Genomic DNA, 22421 nt, shown 5'->3' with positions numbered 1-22421 from the left:
TGAAGATGTATTATGGCACTAGGAATATCAATCAGAAACTCAGGTCACCAACATTATTGAATGAGTGCTTTAAAGGACTGGAGATGGAAGCAACTATAGTTTCATTCAAGGAGGACTGGCTGAATGTCACCCCAGAAAGCCTTCTTCTAGGGCCTATTTTACAGTTTTCCTAAAGGTGGTTTCAGATGCCCTGTAGCACAAATATTTGGGGTGCCTGCTATACAAATTTTCCCTGTTTTCACCCCAGCTGAGTCAGAATCCCAGAGATTCTGATCAAGATAAGCATCACTGATATGGTGAAGACCCTTATCTTTCCAAGCTCAGAGCTGGATATGTCAGCTTGCTGAGATCACTGTGACTTCCATTACTGGTCATCAGACTGAAGATGAGTGCATAAAATGAGACATACAAATAAACACTAAGATAATTTGTCTACAGCAATACATTCTCTCTGTGCACACAAACCAAATGATAAGAAGTCATCAAAACATTGCTTGACAATCATGAACATTAAAATGAGGCAGTATATTGTATGACTATGATGCTTATTGGCATCACTAAATAACCTAATCTGTCCAAGTCAACAGCAGGGAGGAACAAGGCTAAGAAGAGGCACTCAGCATACTTAGACTTGTGATGAGGGCATTTTCCCTTTCTTGTAATTAGAGTTTAGATGGACGATGACCACTGTTGTCTAAGACTATCCATTTCCTATATTTTGCCGGATAGAACAGTCTTCTTTCTTATTGTCATCATTTTGTTGTTGCTGTTTTAATGTCAATACAGTCAGGAAATAGCCCTCAGCCACAATATAGCTCCCAAATACTAGCAGAAGGTATATAATAGCTTATTAAATTATATGATCTTGTTAATGAAAAAGAAAAAACAATATGGCTACATAATATATAAAAAAGTATTTTTTTTTCCCATTTATAAGAGAAATAACAAGTAACATGCATAACACAACACACCATTTATTTAGCTGGTGCCGAAATCTGCCTAGTTAGTTCCTCATTTATTCACCAGCCAATGTAATCTTGATCATAGAAAGTCTGTGGTTATGGGCACCTGAGAGTCACCCTAATCTTTATTTTCAGTAGCAAAGGTATCTTCCTGCAAAATAAATCTAGGGAGCTGGAATCTGAAATTTCATTAATTTTGTAAATTTTTTTATTGCTGTGATGATAGAGTTCTATGAATTTTAAATTCATTTACATTTTAAATGTAGGACTAATTTTTGGTAAGACAGGATAATAACCATCCTTTAATACGAATGGCATTTTATTGGAGTTGAAACAAAAAAAATTAAATGTGTTCATCCCCAGTTCATGTATCTATACCACTTGTCTCTAGCACTGCTTAATCTTTATCTGGAAGACAAGTAAAAAAGCAGAAAGGGAAAAGATGAAGAGAGATATCAGAGCCAATTGTTATTGAGATTGCAATTCCCTCCAATTTTCCTTCAACCAAGTGGAAAACAAAAATAAACATTCTATTCTCAATAAAGATAATACTTATTAGATTGAGAATATATTTTAAAATCTCACTTCATACATGCATATTTAGCTATTAATAAATCTATTTTAGGTGCATAATATTAAATTGTTTTTTTTTTTTTCCTAAGTTGCAACATATATCTAAAATAGAATGAATGACAGTTTTTTTCCTTCTGGTTCACATGAAAGTTTAGAAAACTTACCTTTTGGGAGAAAATTCAACTGGGCCTTTTAAAAATAACTATTAAATATAGGAAACTGAAACCTTTGGGAAGGGAAAAAAACATTATTATCATTGACTGGGCAAGGCAATATAGGAAAATCAAAAGTCAACTGGCTAATCAGGTTGAGTTAAAACCCACCTTATGGATATTTTGTAAATGGGTTTTAGATTGGCAGGAGTATGGAGATTTGATAGTAAAGGTGAGGGAACAAAATGATAAGACTGAATGGGAGACCCTTATTGGCAAAAAACTGAAAATAGACTTCCCAACAACAAAAACAGAAGGTGGCAATCATCTTTCTAAGGACTTTTGCCTTTACTCTTTTATCACCAACCACAGGTTTTTTCCCAAGTCCAGGTCATTTCTGACTTTATCCACATTAGTTTTTCTTCATTCTACAAATAACAAAGACTTTAAAATATTTTTCGATATTTTCTTTTTTCAAATTTACAAGGGTTTAAAGTTAAGGAAAAATTTTCTCTGCATTCCAAGTAAAGCACAAAAGATCAGAAGAGCAAGAAGAAGAAAATTTGTCAAACCATAATTTATTGGTCAATTGGGTTTCATATGTGTAGGCTTCCCCCAGTGGTCAGGAAGCCAAGGAAGAAAAAGCAAACAGACATGACAGGCTAAAACTGGTAGATGGAAGTCTTTAAAAGAGCTTTTCACATATCTTTCAGTGGAAGAAACAGCGTCATTTAAAAGGTCAGATGAGAGCATGAGGGAAGTAATAGAGTCAGGATAAAGAAAATGCTGCAACACATACACTTGTCACTTTGCCAACTGGTAACATTGTGCTCTATTTGCATACATGATCCACCTCTGCCTCTCTGCGCTCGCGTGTGCACACACACACACGCGCGCGCACCCTGCATGCAGATGATGTTAGTGGCAATCACTTGTAGTGTTTTAAGTATTTACATACTTTTTGTTTTTCTAAGGACACACCGTTATCAAGCTGTCAATTCTAAAAACTAAAGGTGTTCCTCTCTATATACTGCAATTCATTGTATTTATATTTTCTAAATACCTAAACTTTATGCCAATCAATGAAAAATTTGAGGCATTTACAATTTTCAATAATAGGAAAATGATTTAGTAAATTATGCTAAAAAGATTATGGTATATAAACTTGATGTGTTTTATATATAATATATATATACACACACACTATATATGTGTGTGTGTGTGTGTTACATATATATATATGCTATTTTTATAGCTTATGATACTCCATGGGTAGACTTAAATAAAAAAGAACAAGATGTAAAAATGATACATAAAGTGTATTATCAACTTTAAATATTTCAAAGTGTGCTGTGACAAGTCTCAAACATTTAAATAAGAAATTGAACTGATCATTAAGTGCACACACACATATACATACTCCAAGCAGCTATAGAATCCATATGGTTTGAAAGAAAACTTTCAACGTAAATATATCCTACAAATGCCCTACACTAGCTAGACATTTGCTATTAGATAGCCACTTAATTTTAAAAAGAAAATGCAGCAATAGGATTATTTTTATTTTTGATTGCATTAAGTGCACTTTGGTTGCTACATTTCTGATTGTATTGTCCCCCTGTAATTTATTGTCTCCTCAGTCTGTTGTTCATTTCATAACTACCATTTGTCTAATAAATTCATCTCAACCATGCTTCACTTTCAACTGCCTTGTTTCCTAGCGAACTACATACATTGTTACATGCTTGAATCATTCCACTAGCCGTTTACCACTTTTTTTTTTCTGTTTTCAGTCACCTCAGCAGTAGTTATTTTGGGATAGCCATAACCGAAGTAAAGTATCCATGTCTTTGTTTGTAATTTAATTTTGAGAGTGGATAATAGGAGGAAATTAGACAGGATAATTGTGGGAGGTCTTCATGTCCTGAAAAGTTTGAAACAAAGTCATTGTTCTTTAACATGGAAAGTTAAAGGAATGCCATTGTTCTTCATGTGGAAAGCTGTCTTCAAACAGTTTAAAAATGCAAAATTTCCACATTCAGATATTCTGATTCTGGAGGTAAATTTGCAAAATTTTAAAAAAATTTTGCAAATGCCTTAAAAAAAATTTTGCAAATGCCTCAGGCAATTTTTATGTAGCTATTCCATAAGCTAATTTGAAAACGAGGCTCTGCACTACACCAGATCCCCTCAAACTTTAATGTGAACCTGAATCACTGGGCTTCTTCTCAAATTGCAGTTACAGATTCTGTAGATCTGAACAAGGTCTGAGATTCTACATTTCTAAGAGGCACACAGTCAGTGTGGTTGCTTCTGGCTCACACACCACACCACAAGATGATGCTGAGAACTGGTATTCATGTAGCTAAAGGTATCACAGCACCTGCTAGACTAGAGAAAAACTGCAGATCTGTAAAAACATTTTAATAATCTGTTTACAGGCAAGGGATTCTGTTGCCTTTCAAATTGTATTAATTTATCAATAAGCATGCTACAGTGTTGGAAGAAAGCTTTGACAACATGGATTTGCAAAATAATTGGAGTTGCATGTTACTCAGTTTTCCCAAATTAACTATCATGATCATACCAAAATTACTAAGCATAATTCTAAGGCATTATTGATAAAGTACTATATTTATAATAGTTTACTAGGGTGGCCATAACAAAATGCCACAGATTTGGTGGCTTAACCAACAGGAATTATCTTCTCAAGTTCTGGAGGTTAGAAGTCCAAGGGAAATGTATTGTTAGGCTTGGTTTCTCTGAAGCTTCTCCCCTTGGCTTGCTGCTTTTTCTCTGTGTCCTCACATGGGCCTTCCTCTGTGTGCATGCATCTCTGGGGTCTCTTCCTTCACTTCTAAGGATGCCAGTCATATGGGAGGACCTCCCTACCCCTAAGGTCTCATTTAACCTAAGTTACCTCTCCAAAGACATCATCAAATACAGCCACATTGGGGTTAGGGCTTCAACATAAAAATTTTGAAGGAAAATATTTTAGTCCATAACAAGTGTATATTAATAAATTTGAATGTAGAAAAGTTTATATTTTAAAATATTTTTATTGGATTTGCAAGGAGCAAAGGCTCTTAAGTAAGGTTGCTCTGTGTTATGGGCTGAACTGTTGTCCCCTAAAATTCCTGTTGAAGTCCTGACCATCAGTACCTCTAATCTGACTACATTAAATAAGCGGGAAGTATTAGCCTGAGGTTGGCTCTATACTTGGCATTCCAACATAACAAACTGCAACTTAGGGCTGGGCACTGTGACTCACGCCTATAATCTTAGCACTTTGGGAGACTGAAGTGGGAGAATCACTTGAGCCTAAGAGTTTGGGAACTGTCTGGGCAAAATAGTGAGACCTCATTTCTAAAAAAGTTTAGCCAGGCATGGTGACACATGTCTGTAGTCCCAAGTACTTGGAATGCAGAGGTGAGAGATTTTCTTGAGACTAGGAGGGCAAGTGTGCAGTAAGCCAGGATTGTACCATTGCACTCCAACCTGGGCGACAAAGTGAGATCCTGTCTCAACAACAACAACAACAACAACAGCAGCAATAAAAATAAAACAGCAATCTAACTTAGTATATAAACAAAATGAAACATAAAGTAGGAATTTAACCAATAGTCTAATTTCTGGCAATCACAGGCAGTCAGGTTTCAGTCAATCACAAGCAGCCAGTTCGCCACACCAGGCCCAAATAATGCAGGCACTGGCTATAGCCAATAGGTGATTTCTCTGCTTTGCTTCTGTGTCCAGCCTATAAAATGCTTCACTGGGAGGAGCTTTCCAAACCTCTTCTGGTTCTGTGTGCTGCCCGATACATAAATCGTTCTCTGCTCAAATAAACTCTGCTTAATGTGTTTAAAGTTTTTTTTTATTTTAATAGGAGATAAGGCCTTTTAAAAGTTAATTAAGTTAAAATGAGGCAGGCAGTATGGCCTCTAATCCCATCTGACTGCTGTTGTAGGAGTTTTGAACTCCACTGTCACCTTAAATCATAACCTTGGGTTTTTGTCCCACAATCATGAAGATTAAGGAACATGGACACCAAAAGGATGAGTGAAAGAAAGAGCTTATTAAGCAAGAAAGCACGTCAGAAAAAGAGAGGGTGCCCAAAATGAGTAACCCGGTGTTAGGAGTTTGTTTGTGGTTTTATTTTATCTTTTTGGGGGGCATTTTTCTTACTTACATCTCATCTGTCCCTTACTTTTTGAGATCCAATTATTATTGTTTATGTGGGTCCTTGATCAAGTTTACTCCATCTGGAATATTACCCATAAATACCACAGAAAAACCCACTCAGAGGGGTAAAATCTCAATTTTAATGTTATGTCAATGATATTACAATAAGCCAAGGTCAAGTTAGGACATGTAGTTAGCTATTGTGCCAGTGCTTAAGCAGCAAAAAGTCTCTTTTAGTAGTACATCTTGGGTTGAGAGGATGTTTTTAACCACATTGACTACATTTTATGCCAACAATTATATAATAGGGGTAATTTAGGGGTCATTTTTGCAGGTGTTAAATCTTTTTGAGACCCTCCCTCTCTGTCTGTCTAACCAGCTTTTGACTATCTCCTCTCTTACTAGTGACCTCTTAAGAAGATAAAACTGGATATTCAAAGAGGCACCAGATGTAAATATGATGTGTGCATGCACATGGTGATGGTCATGTCAAGAGGCAAAAGGGCATCTTTCTGCAAGCCGAGGAGAGAAGCCTCAGAGAAAACAAACCCTGCTGGCATTTTGATCTTGGACTTCCAAGTTTTCACAGCTGTGAGAAAATCAACTTCTGTTGTTTAATCCATTCACTCTGATATATTGTTATGGCTGCCCTAGAAAACTAATACACGCTAATTATGTCTACAGCCATTAAAAGTCAAGGTGGGACATTTTAATAAACAACACACAGCTCTTGTGGACGTTCATACTCAGTGAACCATACTGTAAGCATCTCTTTCATATATCATGAAAAAAATTTCCAAATACAATTCCAAAAACTGTTGACTATACAATATAAATTGTTACATCCCAAACACAAGCTGAAGAACAGACCATTCAGAAAGTAATTTCAAAAGTTTTTTTCCCCTAAAAATTCTATAGGATTTCAAATTGTCATTACCTGAAAAAGATTTCAGGTTAGTAACAATTTTAAACATTCATTAACATAGGAAGGCAATTGCAATTAATTAAATATTAGGGTGCATCTGACATCCAAATAAACCTTACCTTTGTTTTGGGTTCCAGAATTTTTACTCCATAAATTGATATTTGTAATTCAACTTTAGGAATTTTCTGGCCTTCAGATTTCTTGATGTGCCTTGCAAACTACAAATAAAACATTATTCACAAAACTATAATCTTGTTTCTATGAAAAATGAACGCAAATATATTTTGGCATTTATATTCAATGTCAGACTTTCAATAAGTGAATTATTACCCAGTATAAAAAGTATTTTATAAAAATAGTACCAAAATGTTTTTATTTTAAACCATTATAATCCAGATTAATTTTCAGTAACTTTCAAAAACTATGACCTTTACATGTAAGTTTTTCATGATATTTTAAAAGCCATATTCATACCAGACAGTTGAGAAATCTGAAAATACTTTGTGGGAAGATAAGCAGAGAAGAACATATTTTTCTTTGGATCTTTTGTTTTTCATATCTGTAGAGAACTTTCAGTTCACCAGCTATTGGATATGCCCCCTTTGTCATTTCTAGATATTTAAATAGTTTGGAACACTATCTTATCTCAGCAATCAATCAATAAAAAAGGGCAGATTTCCACATCCATACTAAGAAGCTAAGAATTGAAATAATTATCCCGGCAGAAAGACTCAGGTGTAGAACTAGACCTAGTCTAGAATTACAAATATAGTGAATGTCTTGAAAACGCAGATATTTTTTCAATGCTTTCATAGTAGTATTTATTGTACCTTCTCATTGAATTAGTAATGTATGTAAATGCTTGTTAGGTTCTGTTGTAAAGTCAAAGAGAAGATCAGAATACTCAGGCACTTAGTAGATGGAGTCTCTGCCTCTCTCCCAGCATTGCTAGATTTAGTGGGAGAAAAATTACAAGAGCCCAGTTAAATTTGAATATTAAACAATAAATATCTGTTTAAAAAAACTTTTGAGTATATATACACATACACATACACAACATATGTATGTTATTTAGTATAAGTATGTCCCAAGCAATATTTGAAACATGCTTTACACTAAAAATGTTATTCATTATTTGTCAGAAGTTCAGAGTTTACTGGATATCCTGATTTTATCTGGCATCTCTGCTTTCTCCCTGCTTTCCGTCTCTTTCCCCTCCCCCAACTTTCTTAAGAAATGGAAAGAAAACTAATGATAAAAGAATTTCTCACCCTTTTTCTAGGGCTTTGAAAAGCCATTTCCTAGTATAACACTCTTTTCAAGCAATGAATTATCCTAACTTGACTCAAAATAGACTACACGGAATGCAAGGCAAGGTTCCAGTCCTCTCGTCTGTCATATTTATTTGCATTGTGCATTTGAACTCTAATTCGGGGCAGATGTGAATACACATGGTATAGCTCCGTCCTGGAGCAGAGGGTGGTTACAAGGCTTTTTCTCTTTTCATGGCTTTCTCTTTGCGCTACCACAAGAGTCACATCATTAATGCATCTATGGATGCCTTGATGTGTCTTTCTTCCGATCCCAGGGGGGTTCCATTTGTTTTATTCCATTTTGGTGCTATAAATTTTCAGCCTGCTGTCTGTCCTTCTCTATGGACGTAGGCTGCTATTGTTTTTCTTTTTCTTTTTGTATCCAGTCATCTTACATTCGGCACAAGATTCAACTAACTGGAGCCAGAGAATTTTCTTTTTTGCCTTTAAGAAACTTATTTTGCTTGAGTGTAGGTCTTTACAAAATTATCCCACCTCTCTCCCAAAGAATGTGGATTAATTTTGTTTATTTTCCCTTCATAATCTCCTTTTTGTATTAACGTAGTTCATCAATTTGGGGGTTGTCACATATGAAGGTTTAGGAAGCAAATCAGTTGCTCTGAGTTTATGTGACTGTATCTGAAGAAGGCAATTCCTACTGCTGGCTGCAGAAACATTCAAAGCTTGCTTCGTGTAGGTGCTGCTGTTTTCTAGGAACACAATGAGCAATGGCTTCCAAGGACCCTTCCACATCTGAATACAACCATTTCTGTGATCTCTTCTTTTCCAAAATATCTACCACAAAACAACCACTATTATTAAATGTATCTGTTGAGACGGGAAGAAATAATGGAAGAAATAAAATAAGAAAGAAAGTAGGGACTGAGTTAGAAAAAAAAAAAAGAGGTTGGGTACAAAGGAAGAGAGAAAGGAAGTCAGGAGAGAGGGAGGCAAGCAGAAGAAGACAATGAGAGAAAGAAAAAATCACAGGAAGCAGAAAATATCTGACCTAAGGTTTCTGAAACCTATCCCTCTGCTTTATATCAGGATGAAGTAATCGTGCTCAAGAAAGCTCAGAGATCATCCAATCTTCTTCTTTCAAAGATGAGAAAACACCCAGAGAAGTCATGTATCTTGGTCATAGGCTGGGTTTCTAGGCACTATGCCTAGTAACTAGTTTTGCAGATATTCATGGAATAATTCTTTTCTTCTACATGACTTATTTTCTGCATTAAAAAAATAAAATTCCCAGTTCTATTTTCATGCATATTAAAGTTAATACTAGCCATTGGCCTTGGATTGTCAAACATATGTTGCAACACTCTTATGCCTAAGGCTATATTCATTCAATCTCTATTTTTAAAAGTTTAATGTTCCCCTTCCTGCCTCTCTAATTTTTCTATATTTAAACTTTTTTTTGTAGTTTGTATGCTCCCTATTAACTTTAAGTCCGTTTCCTACTTATAAAGATCTTGTGTTCCAGAATATTTCTAATTTACATTATAAAGACATGCTGATTAATCTGTGCTGCATTATATTCTTTTACCTCCCTATTTATTACTTTGATATTCATGCTGAAAGGGTCTTTTTGAACATTTCTTTCCACTTTTCCTTCAGTGGATTCATATCTTGGTAGATCTAGATGAAAAGAGTGATCTGCCATTAAAACTTGAATATCATAATCCAGTAAAGCAAAAGCATTTTAAAGAATGACGGGATACGACAGACAAATACAACCAAGCCTTCGTCATCATAAAAAAGATAAGGAAGAATGAAGTATTGCTTGAAATACTTAAAGGATTTAGTTAAATATATACCACTGATAAGTAGAGCTGCTAAGGAAATTTAAAGGGAGCACGACCAAGTTTCCATGTCATCATTATGTAATTTCTATCCATTTCTCAGAGGATTTTTAAAAAGAGAAATTTAATTTTACTACTAATAGAATATATATTATTAGGCAATGAAGTTAATTAATTCATTACTTTGGGCCTATTATTCTGACCTACCATTCCTCTTTGTGGTTCTTAAACCTGATTTTTTAATTTAAAGTATTCTTAATAATTCTGTGGGGGAAATCTGCTATGTTTGTATATACTTTTTAAAAAGCACTAAACATTTTATTAATCAAGTAACTGGTTGTGAAGACAAAAGAGTGTTATATTACACACATAGAGTGAAATTGGATGGAGAAACTACTAGGCTGAGAGTAACAACTTTAAGGTAATTCCCAAAGGCCACATTATCTTGAAGTAATTTCATGCAATTTTAATTGGAATGAGGGGACTCTCCTCTACAATTGGGGTTTAAGAATGCTGCCCCCTGGCTATTCCCCAGAAAAACTATAACTTTTAAATCTATATTCCAGTACTTACTCACGTGTAAACGTTACAAATTGTTTATAAAACACATTGAGCCTACTGATATTTGTTATACTATATTGATAAAATTAGATAAATAAATATTAAATGTAAAATTCAGTACAATAACAATGCTGATGAATATATAAATGTTGAAAGGATTTTTAATTATTACATTTTAGAAAATTTGGTATTTTCTTAAATCTCAGGCCAAAACATGATTAAAAATTAGAAATTGTTAAAAATGATTGGAAAATAGAAAATATGTTTTGATAAATATCTATATGAAAGCAAAAACTTCAGTACTTATAAAATTATTATATTAAAAAATTTATAAGCAAATTCTCCACAAAATGACAAAAACAGTCATTAAAAATTTCAAAGTTTTAAAAAATATTTTTGAAAGCTAAGTTTAGTTAATTTAACACAGAAATATGCAAAATACATGATTGAAAATCCTTTAATTTTTTCATCAGCTTTTATCCTTAAATTTTAACTTCTTTTTTAATGTCAGACATCATTAATATTGCAAACTTTTTTAAAAAGAGTAAAAATAAATAAAATGTTACCTTGTGTGTAAAATAAAATCAAACACTAAGTCATAGTCAAGTTTTTAAAAAGGTCTCAGAATCCATATGTTTAAGAAAAATAAGCAGGAAATTAAAATGGAGATGTGTACATAAGGTAAAAAGAGCAAATTTCCTTTTTAGTAGAGCCATACCGCCACCTGGTGGCCCTATATACATGACAAAATTGGAAGGGAGTCAGGTTCAGTTTTAAAAATAAATACAAATATTCTTGGTATATTTTGAATTGTAGCCTCTAACCTTTGACACAAAGAAACAAAAGAGTTAAAATTAAAATACATTAAAACATTGTTTTATTCTTTTTTCATTAGTGCATAAATCATTACCTTTAGCTATTACTTTCCTGTAATCAGCAGAGAAAAGATTGTTTATTAAAAACATACTTATTCTGGAAGAAATTTGAGAGACAGAAGCTACTATAAACTAAGTATACATTTTAAAACTGTATTACATCATTATCTTATTGTAAATTATATTCCTTTATTAACAGTATTTTTAAATGTGAAACTACATAGAAACCCCATGTAAAATTTCATAAAAATACATGTAAACTAGCCATTGTTTAGAAACTATTGATTTAAAATATGCCTTTATTTTTGATCTAGTTGTTATGTAATTTAATATTTTTGGTTTTGAATTTGGGCTGATTGAATAAAGAACCTCCTAGGCATAAGGAAATGCTAAGTGTAAATATCATTGCTCTTTTATAAAACATCTTAATTGTAGTGAAGTTGAACTCATGCCCAGAATTTGCAACATTTTGAAAACAATTAAATAGAATAATGTCCATAAACTGTGAGAATTGTTAAATCTTCTTTGAGTGATTAACAATATTGGTCAAACAAAGACAAGTCTGAAATTTTACCTAATGAACAGTGGACATAAATGATTTGCTAGACCTTTATTTTTTCCCCCAAATGGGAGTGATACTATTTTGGGACTTTTTAGTATATACTTTCCTGATATACAAAATTTTTTTCAATCAGCAGAGTAAAAATTGCTTACTAAATGCATACTTATTCTGGAAAACACTTGAGGAAAAAAAAACAATGCATTTAAAACTAGTTAAATATTTGCATATAAGATGGGTGGGTAAAAATATTACCCACCTTTATTTCTTTAACCAGAATACAAGCAATCCTACTTCAATTTTTCCTCAATTTAACAAGGAGTCGATTCTACCTGATATTACATTCTTAAAGCAAAGTAAGCCTTTTTAATGTCCATGACATTGCCTGGCACAACCAAAGGCCCAACTCTCCTGTGGATGATTTCTAAACCAAATAAAATAGAGGAAGTGAAAGAGAATAACAATTAAGTATATCAAAAGAGTAGAATATGTAGATTTTTTATATGATAAAGATGAGAATTCTTTTGGAAGAGTTTTTCAAATTTTAAAATCTTAGTAAGAATAACATCCTCTGAAATGTGGAGCAATTAGGAACACAAGATGTGTGGCATCTTACATTAGCTTTTCTCAGAAAACTTGTTGGCTATGATAAGCGGGGTTGCTTATGAAATGTCCTTCTCTTAGTCTCGCCCTCTCCCCACGGCTTCTTAAAAACATGGTCAGATTTTCTTGGATTTGTTCCTTAGGACATCTTTCATAAACAGCATCACTGCAAAGTTCTGCCCCGGAATCAACTTTTTTTAAAAAAAATAAATAAGTTTGCACTTATTTGGAATTAACTTTCACTCCACATTTTCAACTGGTGAATACGATATCGTACCTATTACAGGTGGTTGTTACACCATTGCCAGTTTTTGAGTTGGGAAGTGAGTTGGTTTTGTCCAAGCACCGTAAAGGCAAGCTACCAAACGTCAACGTTTAGGGAATCCTGCCATGAAGTACTTTTGTTGAGTATGAAACACTGTATCTCAGAAAAATAGAAATAGTATTTGTATACATAATTAGTTATGTGTACCTATTTATTATTTAAAAATTTTCCTTGATCTGATTATATTTGTCTAATTGTTTCTTTTTAACAAAATGAAGCTATATTTGCCACAAAGCTATTCATGCTCTGATTTCCATCAATCTGCTGACGGCATGAGGGGATCAGTCTGCTAGCTGTTTTTCAGAAGGGCTTACCCTACCTTGAGTTTCCTTACAGCATCTCTCACAACTTCTGTTCCTTTCGGCTGTTCCACTTCAGTGCTGCCAAGAAACTGAAAGTGGTCGTTCGTGAGACACAAGCTTTATGACATCAAATCCCATTCAACCATTTTGAAGTATAACTGCATAGCAGAGTATGGTTTGGTAGTAACGCAGACCCAAATCTTAATTAAACAGGATAATTACTAACTTATATATATGAACATATACACACACTATATATACACATATATTCATATATATATACTGTATACTACATTTAAAAAATAAACCATACATGATCTATAGTTTCACTAAGTTTAAAAGAACCCTGAAGGTAGTCACAGAGGATGTTTACTTAAAAATTGACCAGTACAAAAAGAAAAAAGTTTCATAATAATTCCTACATTATAATGCATTTCTACCCTGGAAAGATAATATTATCACCTAAACAGCAATACAGGATCATGAAATGTTCAAGATCAATTAGAATTGAAAATATAGAGGCTTTATTCTAGAAAACAGTTTTTTTTTTTTCTTACTATGCTCAAATTATACCAAACTTTAACAGGGCCTAGATAAGGGGCTCTCAGCTTGCCCCACGGTGACCTCAGCTTGTTGGTTGACAAGGCATACATGAAAGACCAAAGTAAATAAAAATTGTCAGGTTAAACGGAATGGAAAACTTGCTACAAGATGTGGTAGACAGTTAATTTACTATTGAAACCAATGGATCAATCACATTTCTTCTTTTTTCGATGAGTGTTTTCAACCTTGGCTGTATGAGATAATCATATGGGGTGTGGTGGCGTGAGCCTGTAGTCCCAGCCTCTAGGTAGGCTGACAGGATTGCTTGAGCCTAGAAGTTTAAGGTTCGTTAAGGTCAGTCTGGGCTACATAGTGAGACTCGTCTCAATATTACAAAAAAAAAAAAAAAAATGATATGGGGAGCTTTAAACTTATTACCAATGCCTATGGGTCAGATTTTATTGATATGGGGCAAAGCCAGGATATCTGTGTATTTTTAAAATCTCAAAGCAATTTGAACATGCACCAGGTTTGAGAAGTACTGTTTTAGATCATCCAGGAAGGATAAAGTATTCAAGTAACAGAAGATTTAGCACAGCAGGAGCTATTTAGTTCTGAATAAATCTATGGAGCATAGTGTTCTCAACTTCTCTGATTGTATATATCACTGAGAGACTCACCATTAGTGGGTTGTCTATTATTAGCAGGAGCAAGAAGTCAAAGCCAGATTCTTTGTGGGTAAGTGATTTTTGAACGAGAAGGAGGGTTTTAGGTGTCGATAACAGACTGTGAGCATTACTGGAAATATTTTGGAAGAATAGTCATAGTTTGGCAGAAATGTCATGAGTCATAAGTATATGCAAATAGGCCTATAGGGAAAAATTATGGAAGAACTCCAAGTATACTCTAAATGAATCAGACTCTAGCAGTGCTCCAGGAACTGTTTAACACGTTTCTTTCACAATAGCTTTAATTAAGCCATCTGAGTAATTAAACACTGGGAGAAGCCTTGAACTACTTAACATGGAGCTCACCACTTAACCCAACTTTTTCTTATGTAATATTAGGTGGCCTATGTGCAAGTAATTTTAAATTAAAAAATAATTGATTCTTTATAACAGTTCTTATGTTATTTAAATTCTAAAAATCATCATGATAGATAGATTAAATGAGTCATATTTGTGTGCATTCCATATGTCTCCAAATAATGTTTCTAAAACTCTTAAGTATGATGCAGCATGCTGGAATGATCTCTAGGCTGAGGATCTGAAGATGTTAGAAAAATGACCTAATATCTGCCTTATTTGGTTCTTTTGAAAGACAGTTATATTAATATCACTCTTCTCTCCTTATAGAATCATTCTAATGAGCAACAGCAAGAGGAGATTTAAAAAAAGCCTCTTTACACAACTTGGTGTTTATGAGGGACTGGCATTTCTAGTGACTTTTGGGGAAAGATACTAGAGTTTAGTGGATCTAGTTGTCTGCTCAGTTCTCCTGGGATCCATTTTATCAGCTCCGGGACCCCTCATCCTTCAGGTTTCAAAGACTTTGCAGATAATGACTCATCCTCAAGACCTTCAGAGCATGTATGGGGAGCTAGAAGCACATGGGAATTTTTGGACTCATCCATCTCTCCCCGGATCACCGCGTTCCTTAGCCAGTGACTGACTTAGTATGAAGGTACAAAAACCTAGACCCTTTGCTGGGAGGTGGGGTAAACTTTAAGTATAATGTTATACTGGACTGGGTGTGGTGTAATCCCAGCACTTTAGGAGACCGAGACAGGAGGATCGCTTGAGTCCAGGAGTTTGAGACCAGCCTGGGCAACATAATGAAACATCATCTCTACAAAAGATGAGAAAATTTGCTGGACCTGGTGGTACAGGCGTGTAGTCCCAGCTACTCAGGAGGTTGAGGCAAAAGGATCTCCTGAGCCCAGGAGGTCCAGGCTGTAGGCTGCAGTGAGCATGATGGTGCTACAGCACTCCAGTCTGGACGACAGAGTAAGACTCTGACACACACACACACACACAAAAGGTAAGATGCAGTTTCCCTCGGAATTTGGCTAAAGCTGGGCTTCGCCAATGTGTACTTTCATGTCTTTCCCTTGTCTGCTCTGTTTTTTTATTCCTTTACTGATCCCTCCTGGGAGTACTCCCTCTATAAATCATATGCACTTAAATCTCTGCTTCAGGATCTAATACTGGGAGACATTGGCCCAAAACACTGGTTAAATGCTCACAACCCAGGAACATACACTCTAGTATACAAACCCATAAATAACTGAAATACTGTGTCATAAGTGCTATCAAAAAGCTTATACAAAGTATACAGACTTTGGTTTTAATTTTTTCCACTCTGCCTCTGCCTGGAAGGGGAAAGGAAAGATGGAACTAAATCATACCATGACCAGGGAATTAATCTCTCCATCCCAACAGAAAAGTGAATAACTAGCTGAAGAACTAGGCCAGGAGAGCTCTGGACTGCAAAATGCCAGTAGCGTGCCTGAGAGCAGAAAAAATGGACCTCCTTGAAACAGAGATAATAAGCTGAAGTCCACATACTGGATGGAAAGTCTCCTGGATCCCATTCTCCCTGGATACCAAGAGAGTGGCTGCTAGATTAGTAAGCCTCCAAGTAGAAGAATTCTTTCCTGGGGAAAGTGGACCAAGACAAAAACAGACAACCTATGCTGACAGTTCATGCTTCCACCTTAAAGAGATGGATCACCTGTCACTCACTAGCTGACAAGCTTTCTCAAGTACATGGAACCGCCTGTGACTTTGAAAGTCTTCATTTCCAAAACCAAACATGTGCATATACTTGAGAAAAGCTTCTCCCATGAAAAACTTGGAGAAACAGAATCAAGAACAAAAAGAATGAGAAAAAGCAACACACACAAAAAAGATGACTAAAACCCTAAAATCAACATAAATATACTGCACCATAATAAAAACAGGATACTAGAAGAAGCAGCATTTAGGGAACAAAAGAGAGTTCACAGAAATTAAAAATATGACTCAGGAAATAAACGATAGTAAGACTATTAGAAGATAAAGTTGATGAAATTCATCAAGAAGTAATTGTTGGATGCTTAATATTTTTCAGGTAGTATTTTGGGAGTCGGTGATACAGCAGAGATGGATACATTTGTTTATTAGCTAGATTTAACCATTCTACAATGTCTATATACTTTAAAATGTCATGTTGTACAAAATAAAACCATATATCTGACAAGTGAAAAAAGATATTTTTAAAAGGCACTGAAAAAAACTCCAGCAAATTCCCTGTCCTTATGATACTCATGTCCTTGTGGGAAGCAGAACAATAAATAATAAAAATAAGGAAAGTATTCAGTGCTTTAGAAGTGCTCTGGAGAGGCAGCAGGGATGAAGAGTCAGAGCACAGACCCCGTGACTGTGTCTGTGTGTCTGCGCACCTGTTGTCTGTGTTGTACAATTTAAAACAGGATGGTCAGAGGAGACGTCACTGATACGGTCAGATGTAAAACAGTCAGAAAGGACATGGTCCATCTAGATGTTTGGGGACTGCAGATCCAGCAAACAGAAAGTGTAAAAGCCAGATATTTAAAAAGAAGATACAGAAGAAATTAATTAGAGAATTGGCTTAACACATTGCTTTTCAAGATTTGGTACCCAGACTTTTCAAGATTTGGCAACATCAACATCATCTGGGAAATTGTTATAAACACAAATTCTACTCAGTCAGAAATTCTGGGGCTGAGCTCCAGTGGTCAGTTGTGAGATCTTCTCTAGGTGTTTCTAATGCATGCTTAAAGGTAAGATGCACTGTTCTAGAAGAGCCAAAATCAAACATAGATCTAGAAACAGAGAATAAGAAAAGCTAAAGGAAGATTCCAGAATCAAAGGTATGAGTTTTTAGATTAGAAGACTCAGTGTTGCACTGCTGAGTCATGTGTGAAACTACACAGGCAAAAAGCACAAATAGGCTCATTGTCAATACACCAGAGATGAAAGATCACAGAGTGAAACAAACAAAGCATCCCAAAACCAGTAATAGGAATGACATCAGACATCTTTACATCAACAATAATGGAGGAAAAAACAACTTCAAATTCTGAGGAAAAAAATGCTTTTGAGCTAAGTTTCCAGGCTATGAGGAAAGATAAAGTTCACACTGAGATGTGAAAGGCCTTAACAAACTGCTCTGCTATGCCTCATTCTCAGTAAGAAAAGAAGAGAATAAAATAAAACAAAGGGAGAAATGAACCCAGAAAGCAGGGGAGAGACAGCAGGGGGGTATTGACGGCAGTGCCAAAGATGACAAATCACAGCAAGGTAGTACAACAGCTTACCCAGAAACAGATTTTAAAAAAATAACAAAAGAGTCACAGGAAAGGAAAATGTGATTTCTGCAGTGAGTGAGACTTGGGAAAGAGCTGGGAAAGGTTTGCTTTTTTCATTGTAATCTTGGGAAAATATTTGACTATGTAAATAACCATAGATTACTTTGCTAAAATAAAAATTAAATGAAGTCTCCACGTGATAATATGTTAATTTTGAATACACTCACTTATTCCTTAAACCATCTTTGAGTATTTACTATCAAACAAGCATTTAGAGAACAAAAATATTCTGTTTTCATGGAGTTCACATCCCAGTGAGTGCGTGTTGTTTGTCTAGATCACAGACACATGTATTATATTTTGTGACATAAGTATAAATCACACAACAAATAATGCAGACTAAACAGAGTGTTGGTGATATTTGCTTTAGAGTCATGAGGAAAGTTATCTCTAAAAAAGGTGACATTTCAACCGAGATGTGAATAAAATGACAAAATGAAACATGCACTCAAGCATATTGAGGTTAAAATGTCCTGACATGTCAATGAGTGATGCAGTCTCAACAGGTGGGTATACAAGCTGAGGCCTAAGGAAGAAGAATTATGGGGGAAACATGTGGACTAAGAGACCCTGGCACTGAAGTCTCAATGGAAGATTGAGATTGAAGAGTGCCAGCACCACAGGTCGGCAGAGGGCTGCCATGTTTCAGAGGGAGATGGCAGAAAATATTCGAAGTGCAAAGGAGAATCTGATGCATGTTCAAGGAGATGGCAGTAGCAAACAGGGGAGACATCCACTAAGACTACTAATTAAGAGTGCCAGATCTAGCAAATAAAATTAAAGGGTGTCATTGCTGTTGGAAATGTACAACGGTACAACCACTCGGAAAAAAATGCTTTGGTAGTTTCTTTTAAAACTAAATATGAACTTAACATAGGACCCAGCAACTATACTCTTGGGTATTTATCCCAGAGAAATGTTCATGCAAATATCTAGGTACTGATGTTCATAGTAACTCTTTTTGCAATAGCCAAAATTGGAAACAATCTAAATGTCTGCCAATGAGTGTGTGGTTAGACAAATGGTGGTACATCTATACCATGGAATACTACTCAGCAAAAAAACATATAAATATAGATAGATAGACAGACAGACAGACATAGATAGATAGACAGGCAGACACATCCATACATACATACTTAACATACATACAATAACTTGGATGGATCTAAAAAGGAATTATGCTGAATGAATGAAAAGCTAATCTAAAAAAATTTCTATAACCCAAGAGAAATACGGTAATATTTCTTTTATATATTCTCTTAAAATTTGGACATTAGTATACTCATATTTAACTATTTAAAAATTGAGTAAAAATAATTGCTTTTGTTTTGCAACTTTATGTCTTAATTCCTCTATGTGACAGGACAAAAAAGAAATTTGACAATGATGAGGAAAGAGTATAAAGTGTGGGACTATTTTGCTTTATACAATTAGATACGTTATGTTATTTTTTATGTTGGAAAAGAGCAAAGGCAGAAAAAGTTCTGTGTTCTCTGGCAAGTGATAATTGTTTCTGCTGTTTTCTTGTTACTTAAAGTCCTCAGGACTTTACTGATTATACTTCCCTATACAATAATTCCTCACTTAATGGTGTTTGGTTCTTGGACAACAGGACTTCAAGAAAAAGGACATATAACAAAATCGACTTTACCAAAAGCTAGTTGATATAAACAAGAGCTAAGTTCTCACAGGATATTTCTGGTCACATAATCATCAACAAACATCTAAACTAAGACCCTAAGCACTTCTATTATTAAGCTATATGTACATTTAAGAAAGATTCATTTTTAAAAGCAAGGTAATTATTTTATTCAATTATTTCAGCTCAGGGTCACAGGATCTGGGAGCTTCTCTGGACAATGCAAGGCACCAGATGGAACCCAGCCCGGGACATAACACTGTCCCATTGTAGGGTCACTCACACACATACATACTCGCTCAGATGCAGAGACCATGCAGACACTCCAATTCACCAAACTCACACAGCTTTGGGATGTGGGAGGAAACCAGAGTGCCTGGAGAAAAGCCATGCAGACATGGGTAGTTCATGCCCATTCAACACAGACAGTGGCCCTGGCTGGGAATTGATTTTTTATCTCATCAACCTTATAACAAAATGACATTGAATAAAACGACATTGAATGAAACAATGCTTTTGTGGACCTGCTATAAATCCAAATAGACAAAAGTTATTTGATAAATTTTTTAAAAGAAATATTAGGCAATAGAGTTTACATAATGTGTGTCTCAAACAATTGTGTGCCTGTGCCCTGAAGCTGCTACAAAAATTTCTGTTTATTTAAGAATGTTTTTATTTTAATATGAATGTATACATATTTACAAAGAAAATTATGAAACTACAGAAAAATGTATCAATGAAAATAAACATCATCTTTTATCTCATGTCCCAGAGGTAACTTTGTTAAAAACACATTATATGCCATATTTTATGTTAAAGTAAAAGTGATTGGACAATGATAGTATTAGGAAAACTTACAAAATAAATCTTTTGAATTACTATATATGATTTATTTCTTTATTGGGCATTATTGTGTGCGTAACTATCTATATCTATGTATTATATGTGTACATATGTATATCTTTGAATAATGAACTTTGACTACTATTTATTAAAAGGATTGAAATTAAAACATTGACTATGACTCCTAAGCAAAATGAACAGACAAGAAAGATAAAAAACACAGATGGGACTTTTAGAATATTAGACTATGAAAAGTGAGATGATAGCAGTTATTGACCTAAAAATGTTTAATGTATTCTTAGTCTATACATATTGAAACATATGATAATATAGCATATATTTTTCTCAGATTTTACGAACTATTTTAAAATTTATAAAGACTTTGATAAATATAGAATACATTTCTGTTGATACTTTAGATCTAATTTTATATTCTATACAGATATTACAGCCCAGGCATCTCTCTGCTCCATACATTTGAATACCAATTATTGAGTCAGATGTACCCAGATCAGGTAGTTTACAGACTGCAGTCTGAAGCAGCTAAAAAAATATTATCAAACTTCCTATTAAATACAACATATTTAAAGACTTCTTAAAATGCTATTAAGATATGTCCTGTTTGGTTAATATTTTCCAAAATTCCCATAACTATTTTTCAATTAATTAATTAAAATGATACAAAGTCTTCTCTTTTAAGCTAATTTTTCTAAGTGATGTCTGTGCTCATTTTTTTCCATTCCTTCATTGTATTCTATTATGCCCACCATAAACATTAACAAAAATGTGAAGATTCTACCCTTATTTTCAAATATTACATAAAATGGATTTTTTTTTCACTTAAAAGGCTGAATAGCTAGCTTGTTTTATGACTTGCTTCTTTGCCAGTAGAGAGCAGTGTTGGACATCATATGGATCCATTTATAGCTGCTTCGCTTGTGCCTTCAAATACTTTAGAATCATTCTATGAATAATGTAGGGTTTTTAAAAAATACCAGAAAAATGACAATTAAAATAAGTAGCTAAAGTGTTACTAAATCTAACTGCTATAAAATCCAACAGCATTTATGAAGAAGATAATTTATAGTAGAAATATCTGGAATATACATTTTATGTCCGTCAAATTCAAAATATGCTAATTTTATATAGATAATATGTTCTCTACACAGCTACTTTAAAATATTAAGGGAAAATAATTCCTGTTTTTTACAACATAAAAGTTTTATATAACATCAAGATTAATAAATAATTATTGGTGGCATAATAGACAATGGCTATTCTAACTATAGAAAATATACATAATCAAGTATGTATCTTTGTAACCTATGTTGCAGAGCCTCAAATATGATGAGGCTAATGTTTTTTTAGGCAACTTAACTCCATACTTGTACAAAAACATAGTATTTTAAGTCTTTTAGCTACTCAACTGCACCCAGTAGATAAGCCATATAAGAATAAGCCAATTTAATTTTATAGTCCTTATTTGGCTGACTTGCTATGTCCCATTGCCAAGCAATACAGGAAAAGCCACCTTTAAAGAATACATCATAATAGTCAATTGCGCCGGGCTCGGTGGCTCAGCCTGTAATCCCGCGCCTGTGGGAGGCTGAGGTGAGTGGATTGCCTGAGCCCGCGAGTTCGAGACCCGCCTGGGCAGCGAGACCTCATCTCTACAATAAATCAAAAAATCAGCCGGGCGTGGTAGTGCATGCCTGTAATTCTTGCTACTTGGAAGGCTGAGGCGGAAGGATCGCCGGAGCCCAGCAGGTCGAGGCTGCGGTGGCCGAGAGCGGCCACTGCGCTCCAGTCTGGGCGACCGAGTGAGGCTCCAACTCAAAAAAAAAAAAAAAAAAAAAAATCAAAAATAGT

At 34.6% G+C, this 22421-nt stretch overlaps 1 protein-coding gene across 1 annotated transcript in view; it reads right to left on the bottom strand.

Moving 5' to 3' along the window:
- Positions 1-22421, bottom strand: part of LOC103265487 (PTB domain-containing engulfment adapter protein 1) — a gene marked incomplete at its 3' end in the record, with an annotated part of 91294 nt that overhangs the window by 26183 nt on the left and 42690 nt on the right. Inside the window, exons 3-4 of the mRNA XM_008063149.2 lie at positions 13152-13223; positions 6914-7012 (exon numbers count right to left, since the gene is read on the bottom strand). Coding sequence (XP_008061340.2) covers positions 6914-7012; positions 13152-13223 — 171 coding nt within the window. The remainder of the gene's footprint in view (positions 1-6913; positions 7013-13151; positions 13224-22421) is intronic.

This window comes from Carlito syrichta, unplaced genomic scaffold (assembly GCF_000164805.1).
Source record: "Carlito syrichta isolate Samal-C Ts95f unplaced genomic scaffold, Tarsius_syrichta-2.0.1 Scaffold98141, whole genome shotgun sequence".
NCBI lineage: Eukaryota > Metazoa > Chordata > Mammalia > Primates > Tarsiidae > Carlito > Carlito syrichta.
This window is presented reverse-complemented; position numbering and strand designations above follow the sequence as displayed.